An 8,228-nucleotide genomic window follows, 5' to 3' on the forward strand; every position below is an offset into this window, starting at 1 on the left:
ACATGGCTGACAAACTCCTCTGACTTGGAGGGCAGAAGCCACAAAAAGGACGACCTTTGGGGTGATCCATAAAAAGCTTGATAATATCCTGTTGCGAAGTAAAGGCTCTTCAAATCTTGTACATTTTAAAATGTTTGGGCTCCTTTAATCACCTCCCCAATTGTATTACACTTATTCAGCCAATAACCTGCACCATTTTTTAGGCTACTCATTCCTTTAACACATACCAATATTACATGGTTTTTTCTTAACCTAACCAAGTACTGCAAGTAACACTTATCCCACAGTCGCAGCATCCTCCTTATTTGAACACAAGTTTGTTTCTTTCTATTTTAATGAACATCAAATTTATAGTAAACATTTAAAAGTAATGAAGTGTCTCTATGCGCACAAAGTTGTGAATTTGCATCCAAATAGGGAATTAATTTACATTCTATTGTGGACGTAGTGGTTGTGGGGGTGACCATGGGCGAATCCCAGAAATAACACATTTCTGAAATTTGATTTTGCAATTCTTTTATCACACAGGTTTATATTTTATAACCTTACTTTGTAAACGAAAATCATTTCGATGTATATAAGTACAATATGAAAAAACGCTATAGTCAAGTTGCCCGAATGTCAGATACCCATTACTCAGCTTGTCGACGAGCGAACGAGAAATTTCAACATTTTTCTGGCATCAATATTGGAAAATATTAAAAAAAAAAATAATACAATTTCAACATTTTTCACAAGTGTGGGTATAACAGTTTGAAGCGTTTTGTGGGGGAATAGACACGCCCCTTTGTCTATTATGATGTGGTATACCGATATAAAATACAATAAAATAGAAAAATCAAAACCCTTTTTAAAAGCGTTTAACTTTCATACGAACGAACAGACTGACGTGGCCAGATCGACTTGGTTAGTGATTCTGTTCAAGAATATATATACATCATATGGTCGGAAATACTTCGTTTTACCTGATACATACTCTCTTCGAGTCTAGTACACCCGTAGAGTAACTAAGAGCTTTCTAGCTTAAATTGTTTCTGAGATCACATCACTGCGGCTGCTGTATATACACGAAGAAATTAAAATCTGATTTGATTGTTCGATCTGAACGAGGGAAAAAATATATGGATTGAGAGTACTTGACTTTTTTAAAAAGTCGAACGACTATGTTTCTGTTTGGTAATATGTAATGTTTAGCTTGTAGATTATTTCTTTTAAGGTGATCAAAGCCTACTGTTGTTAACTAATTTTCAAGCCATCAATCTTATCAACTTTGAGTTGTTTCCCTTATCGTCACCTATAAACACAAATCTTGCTTTTCATTATATAAAATAAATAGGTAATTCTATATTTAAATTCGCACATATTTGAGTAAGTAAAAATCTCATTGTTGTTATTAATTTCAATAGTTAACCGCGGAAGAAAGATGCCCGCGTCTCCAGGCCACCCACATTCGGTCTCGAGCTATTCCGATGGGCCTCAATGGCCTGGTAATTAATGAACCAGAAGGGCTGCTGCTCCACGGGCAGCTGACTCAAGTGGTTGACCCACTCGCGGTCACCATGGGCATCGATGGGCAGCTGGTTGAAAACGGGGGCCACTGATGTTGCGGGTCTTCCGGCTGTGGAACTGGTGGGCTGCGTTGTGAACTGTGGACTGTCCTCTGCTCCAAATCGGTTGGCCACTGTGGGAGCCGCCTCCGCAGCAGACCCACTTATTGGCAGTACTAGGGGAACTCCAATCGGCGGCTTCTGGGAGGCTCCAAACGGTAGATTGACTAGAGCTGGCCTCTGCGAACTGGATGGCTCTCCAAATCTCGTAGCTATGTCCACTCCGGTGATATTCTCGACGGCTGTGTTTTGAGTTGCGTGGTACTTGTCCTTCTGACTTAGTCCACCTGGTGGCCTCAATCCCGCAAAGGAGGGCCGTTGGGCTCGAATATTTTCCAACAAAGTCATGGCAATGATGGCCACGGCAAACATTCGTCTCAACATTGTTGCAATGAAAATTTCACTTTCTGCACGCGTTTCTCCGGCAGCTTTACTCGAAGTAATCCGGTCTGATCTTCTACGACAACTGAGTACAGGCGGCTGGGAAGATCATTTAAATAAGCTTTGGCTCTCTGCTCCACAGCAGCTTTTCTTCAAATCAAACGAGTTGCACAGAAAGAAAAATTTATTATTATAAATTGCGTTTTTAAAGTATCCAAGCTAAATATGAATTTCACTTCGTATATCAAGGGAAGGCAAATAAAAAGTGAAGGCATTTTTAATAGTGGTTAAAAAGACGTATATATGTGAAACTGCATAGTTTCTTTTCGGTGTATACTATAGTAATGACTTTTAATGCGACTAATTAAATGTTCAATCTTGTAGTAGTTGTATTGTGAAGATATAGGTATAGGTGCTTTATTGTCGAAGGGAATAATTCCTTAACTTCCTTACTTTGTGATGTGTAATGTGCTTATCTTAATGGCGAAAAATACTCTTGCTTCGACCCTTGACAATTCGCGAACATTTCAAATTTGAAAATGCAATTAAATGAATCATTGAATTTGGTGATTATGTGTGCTGGAATATAGTTATTCTTCCGGATAATTCCTAGAGAACTTTTCCTCATAACTTTTGTTTTGAACTTTTTGTCATATTTATGATTCCATAAGTGCAGTTAATGTTCTTAATGTTGTAATTATTCTTTTTACCGTGCTGGAAACCATTTTAACGTGCAGTTTTTATTTGAATTTCTTGTTATCATGTTTCTATAAGAAAAAATAATTTGTTTTTCATTATCTCTCTTTTGAAACCTCTGAATTTTTTCCCACACTGATTACCCAGACTGCCCTGGATCGAGTTCAAGATTAGAGTATTTATTTTTCACTCGGAGCTCAGACTGCCGTATTTCTTGTTTTTTTTTTTTGCGGTCGGGGCAATCCCAAATTCGTCACCAGTTTGCGAAGCGTGCGTTCCCAAACCGGTTCCAGGTCTTCCCCTTTACCCACTCTCTCGGTGACCAATAGCTTCTTGATCAAGTTGGCTGAAAATTGGCTTTTGGACGCGTCTAGGAAAGTTTCTTTCCCGTCTGTACCGAAGTGATTCACTGGTATGACTGCCAAAAGAAGTTCGTTTTATCTCGAAACCAGATTTATTTGCATTATATTATAATCGGATGTGTGATTTTTTTATGTGTAGAGTGTGGGATCAGGTGAAAAAGAATTTCTGTGTGTGTTTTTGTCGTCATCGTGGCTGGTTGGATCGTCATGGGTTTTTGTTTTGAGTTGGCTGCTGGAATTGCAAGCAAAATAGAAAGAAATATTTAAAGGATCTTCTATATGGTTAATCATTTCATTGTTTATTGTTTTTTTGGTGTTCAAAAGTTATTCTTGATGAGTTCTCAAAGCCTTACCTGATTTTCACTTAGAAGCGTCGCACGGTGGAGCGGGCAGCACTCAATTTGGCCGGACGAGCTGCGGCGGAAAGTGGACGGCGATAGGCCACGGGCTTAGCTACTCTCCGGTAGTTGGCGGCCCTCCTGGCAGCTACCAAACGGGCCTGCTGCTCCGCCGGAATGTCGGCGGCAGCGGGCAGATCGTTTCCGGTCACGTCCGGTGGGCCGTAGACCTCGTCGGGAACGCTGTTAGGAGCAGCATCGGGCGGTCCATAGACGGCATCCGGTGTGGGCCCGGCGGCCGAGGGAGCAGCAGCCTCGTCGAAGGGCACTTCCGGCTTCAGCTCATCTGCCGAGGGATAGGGTGTGACGGCATCCGGATCAGCTGCGTCAGCGGGAGCCAGCTCCTGCCGAGCGGAGTACCTCGAACGTCCGCGGCTTAGGCGCTGCGAATAGCGCTGTTGCTGGGCTTGGGAAACGGCCAACAGGCTGAGGGCTGCAGCAATAAGGATAACCTGGAGCTTTGCCATGGTGGAGATTGATGGATTCAAGTGTATCTGTGGGAAGGCTGAACCAACGACTGATGACTGGAAGAGCCTCCATGGGCGCTTTTATAGGTAGGACTTGGATGGGCACCTGTTTAGTGTGCGGCGCGTGGACCCAGCGTGGGCATCCTTTTTTGGACCTACGGTCTGACGTCGGCACTCCACTATGGTCTTGGTTACCCACGATCGGCGGTGTCTGCGGCGTCTTTATGCGCCCACGACGTGACCAGAAATAGGAAGCAGATGTAGATGTCCGAGGTTTCGCCAGAAATCAGTCCAAAATCTGAGAGTGTCTCCACCTCGATTAAACCAATCGGTCAACATTAAAACGCTCTTAATGTGATGGACGGTGAAATTAATGGCTAGTCGTAAATTTTGGAGCGAAGTTAAAGGATATTGGTTAAATGGAAGCGGACAAAAATCTATTTTAGTCCAATGCCCGAAGCCTTGAAATATTTAAAACTTATGTTGTACTGAATTTAATTATGGCACCTAAAAGCCATTTATTATATAAATAATATATTTTATAGTTAGAATCACCCTCATACTCAACTTAGATAACTTATTGGTTTAAAAAAATCAAACGATTTAAGACTTGCTGACAATATTGACAAATTTGTATAAAGTAAAACAAATTTGTAGTTGAAGTAATTTCTTAAATGCAATTTAAAACTAATTTGTATATATTTTTGCTTGCACCTATTATTTACATTTAACCATCCTCACTTTATTTCATGTAATGATAGTTCAGGACGTGACATAAAACAATCGTTTGGGGAACGGGCTTGGTGACCTTGGCGGTCACCTCAACGCCAAATCGTTGATCGCATAAATATTGATTATAAGTGTTTAATCAAAAATTCTAACGCTCAAGCTGACAATTTCAGCATAATGCAATTGACAACAGTTCACTCCGTTTTCGCTTTCAACTGGCTGGGGATTGGATTGCGTGTCACGTACGAAACGCATTTAATTTTCAAAGAACATGGCGAATCGGACGTGGACATCGGACACCAGTTGGCATTTGGAGACCGGTGATAATGTGGACGATGTGGGCGATATGGGCGCTATGGTGGAGATATGAGCTGGCAGCGGACGTGGTTTTGTCGGCGGAGACCAGAAACAAACAAAAGGCTATGCAAATAAATCATTAAGTGTGCGCCTAATCGATGTCGTGTCGATATAGAAGCTTCATGTCATTATTCCCCTGGATCGAGAACTCTGTATAAAAGTATCGCTCACAATCGTACGTAGATCAGTTGGGTCTAAATTCGGGCCGAGATCGAAAGTCCAACATGCAGTCCATTCTACCCGTTATCCTTTGCCTTTGGGCCCTTAGTCCCGTCCAGATCGAAGCGCGTCAGGTCAGGATCAACCGGTATGCGGTCACTGTGCAGGAGGATCAGCCGGCCGAGGATGCTCCCTATCCGGCGGCGGGCTATAGACCACAAGGTCGCTCCTTCTGGCTGCCAAGCGAAGTGGAAGTAGAGGTCATTGAAGGGCCTGGTGCTGTTGAAGCTGAGGTTCAGGAAGGCTCAGGTTTGGGAACGAATCAGCTGACCACCACAACCGAGCTGCCTCTGGAGGATTTGTCGACCAGCACTACAGATCCAACCGACGACTGGAGCACGACCACCAACTGGGGCTCCGTGGACACGTCCACAGCTCTCCCAGCTACCCTCGCTGTGGAATCCCGTACGGGTCGGGCTTTTGTAAAAGCTCCTTATCCACCAGCCGGCTACAGACCAAGTCGCGCCTTCCGCCTGCCCACCGAGCAGAGCAGGGAGGAGGAGCAGAAAACCTCCTCCAGCAACTCCACCGACAGCAATGCCGATCACCCGGTCTGCGGGGTCAGCACTGACCCCCTGAAACCCACTCCGGAACCTGGATCCAAGGATGAGCCGGATTCGGAGAGTGTGGTCTTTACTGCAAATGTGGGACCTGCTGTAGTGGTGGCTAGAGTTCCCTCCTCCATTCCGGTGGCTATTCCCCTGCGATCGCAGCCTCTGATCCAGGCTCCCAGGTCCCGGGGATTTGTCTACACCACGCATGTGGAGCAGCGGTGGTGATGGGACGGAAGGTACTCATTATCATTGTTAACAGTTCAGTATTTAAAGTTACTTTTGTTTATGAAGAAATAAATGCTTTCTTTTGTTATTTACCTTTAAGCCTCTTGGTATTTACTCATGCAGTAATTGGCTGAAAATCAATTTTATTTGTAAACAACTATTTGCTCGTTCAAGCACCACGAGCTGTTTTGCTTAACTTGACAGCAAAGATTCTGGAAGTTTTTATAGGAATACAAATTATAACGTCATCACTCTTTTCGTTTTCATCGGCCGGAAGTTGTGGAACGTTCAAAACTTTGTTTTGCCAACTTCACTGAATGTTTTGTTAAAAATTGTTTTCGTTTCCAATCGAAGGAAGAGTGTTCTATCAAATGGTGACACATTATATCTGCAGTCTGCCGGAGAGTTCTTCTCCCCGGCAACCCGACATCTCGGCATCCCGACATCCGTATTAAATTTGACGTGCGGATGTGCAAAGTTTTAACCGTGGAACGTGCGTGGCATCCGGAAAGGCGTTCGGCGACTTTGGAGGACGAGGTGGAGCTTATAACCCCCATACCCCCCATTGCCGTATTCATGGAGTATTCAAATTGAATAACGAGTATGCGAGTGCTCCCTGTACCACGTGACGGGAGGAGTGAATCCTCCGAGACCATTGAACCTACTTTATACTGGTGGGGACTTGTTGAGCGGTTGGAGTTCTCGTGGCAGACATTTATGGCAATATTTTTGAATATTTTATGTGAGATTTTCGTGGATTTAGCACGGCATTCTATTAAAGAGACAGCGACAATAAATTTGGATACAAAGTACCATATTTATGAACAGATTTGTTTTTGTCAATTCGGGCAGCACCAATTTAACCAATTTGACCTATATCAAAAACTAAAAATGTGTAAAGAATCTGATGCCCTTAATATATGGGCCTATTTATTTCGTTAAATGCCAGTCATCAAGCCATTCGATAAGCATATTGAAGAGGTAACAAAAGGAGTTAAGAAGAAACTTTAACAGAGTCCCCGTGGCCATCGCGCCGGGTTAATTGATTCGTCCTGGCACGCCTCCTTGGGAAAGTCAGCGCAAATTGTGCACGTAATTGACAATCAAAGGATCATCGAAGCTGGTGGGCACGATTTCGACGGAGTGCACAACAGGCTGCAAGTGGGCATCGCTGCCGATGTGAGTGAAGCTGGCCAGCTGGACGTCCAGGTCATCGTGGCCGCCATCTACTAGCACGTACTCGGCCTCCGGCTCTACGATGGCCAGCTCCACGGCGGCACTATTGTCGCCGGGCACCTGCTGCTGCTCGGCAATCGATAGCGTTGCATTCTCATTGTCCTGGGAGAGGGAGATGGCCACGTTCGGTGGTGGGGACTCCACTCCGGCCGAACTGGCGTCGATGGCAAACAGTTTGGTAGTGGCCGCAGTTGTGCTGCTCTCTGTGGTTGAACTTTCAGGGGTGACGCCCTCCTCCTCGTCCACCTTTAGCTCCTCGGCTTCCTTTGGCTGCTCAGTTGTGGTTACCTCCACTTCGGCCTTGTTGTCCTCCCCCTCGTCGTCCTGCTCCTCGAGATGGCGCTCAATTTCATGGAGTCGCTTGGGTGTTGTACTCAGCAGCAGGAGCTTCCCGGACTTCTCTGGCGCTACGGCGCTATCCTCATGTAAAGTGCCCGGGGCAGGATCAATCAGTATGCTGGCCTCCTCGTCGCGACTCAAAGCAGGACCCGCCAAAGTTGTGGCCTCCGCGGTGGTGACATTCCCCTCTTGATCCCGGATAACCGCACTAGTTGTGGTTTCCGGAACCTCCGGATCCCCTCCGGGGCGGATAACAGCCGCCTGGACCACAGCCAGGCAGAGTAGAGCGCAACCGAGTCCTTTCCACATGTTCGCTGGTCAATTTGCTGACGATTTGATGGCAGTCTATTCCAGACGGGCGTATTTATACAAATGGTTCCCACCCATTCGGGAGCTGTCATAATTTCAGCCCTGAGCATTTAATTTAACGCGAAACTTCCGCAAGTGGCTCAAACCGGAAATGTAATTCCGCCCGTCGGTGGGCGTGAGTTTCTGTCTGCCAGAGGGTGTTGTGTTGTGCGAGTCTGTGGCGGCATTGAAGGAGGCCAGAAAGGCCTGGGTCGTTACACCTTAATCCCCGCACAGCCCCATTGACCGCAACGATGGCCAGAGTGGCAGCCCCAAAAAGTCACTTTACATTCTTGCCTTTAACTCCGAT

General features: G+C 45.2%; 4 protein-coding genes across 5 annotated transcripts, besides 1 other annotated feature; 1 reads left to right on the forward strand and 3 right to left on the reverse strand.

Annotated features, from left to right (window-relative positions):
* Positions 1 to 590: 590 nt before the first annotated feature.
* Positions 591 to 993: a mobile genetic element.
* Positions 994 to 1,350: 357 nt separating this feature from the next.
* On the reverse strand, positions 1,351 to 2,075 carry CG14567 (uncharacterized protein). The gene has a single exon (NM_141100.3). The coding sequence runs from the start codon at positions 1,977 to 1,979 to the stop codon at positions 1,407 to 1,409; it is 573 nt and encodes a 190-aa protein (NP_649357.1). The 5' UTR covers positions 1,980 to 2,075; the 3' UTR covers positions 1,351 to 1,406.
* Positions 2,076 to 3,123: 1,048 nt separating this feature from the next.
* On the reverse strand, positions 3,124 to 3,954 carry CG14566 (uncharacterized protein). 2 transcript variants are annotated; one of them, NM_001275261.1, is made up of 2 exons: positions 3,400 to 3,954; positions 3,124 to 3,275 (listed from the first exon to the last, which is right to left on the reverse strand). In NM_001275261.1, the coding sequence occupies exon 1, from the start codon at positions 3,909 to 3,911 to the stop codon at positions 3,411 to 3,413; it is 501 nt and encodes a 166-aa protein (NP_001262190.1). In that variant the 5' UTR covers positions 3,912 to 3,954; the 3' UTR covers positions 3,124 to 3,275; positions 3,400 to 3,410. The 2 variants fall into 2 exon arrangements, with proteins under 2 accessions (NP_001262190.1, NP_649358.1); NM_141101.2 differs by having other exon boundaries at positions 3,124 to 3,278.
* A 1,224-nt stretch (positions 3,955 to 5,178) lies between these two features.
* On the forward strand, positions 5,179 to 6,086 carry CG14572 (uncharacterized protein). Its single transcript, NM_141102.4, has one exon. It carries the CDS (start codon positions 5,222 to 5,224, stop codon positions 5,993 to 5,995), a length of 774 nt encoding a protein of 257 aa, NP_649359.1. The 5' UTR covers positions 5,179 to 5,221; the 3' UTR covers positions 5,996 to 6,086.
* Positions 6,087 to 6,892: 806 nt separating this feature from the next.
* CG14565 (uncharacterized protein) lies at positions 6,893 to 7,914 on the reverse strand. Its single transcript, NM_141103.4, has one exon. The coding sequence runs from the start codon at positions 7,877 to 7,879 to the stop codon at positions 7,070 to 7,072; it is 810 nt and encodes a 269-aa protein (NP_649360.1). The 5' UTR covers positions 7,880 to 7,914; the 3' UTR covers positions 6,893 to 7,069.
* Between the last annotated feature and the right edge of the window lie 314 nt (positions 7,915 to 8,228).

Source organism: Drosophila melanogaster, chromosome 3L, assembly GCF_000001215.4.
Source record: "Drosophila melanogaster chromosome 3L".
NCBI classification, from domain to species: domain Eukaryota; kingdom Metazoa; phylum Arthropoda; class Insecta; order Diptera; family Drosophilidae; genus Drosophila; species Drosophila melanogaster.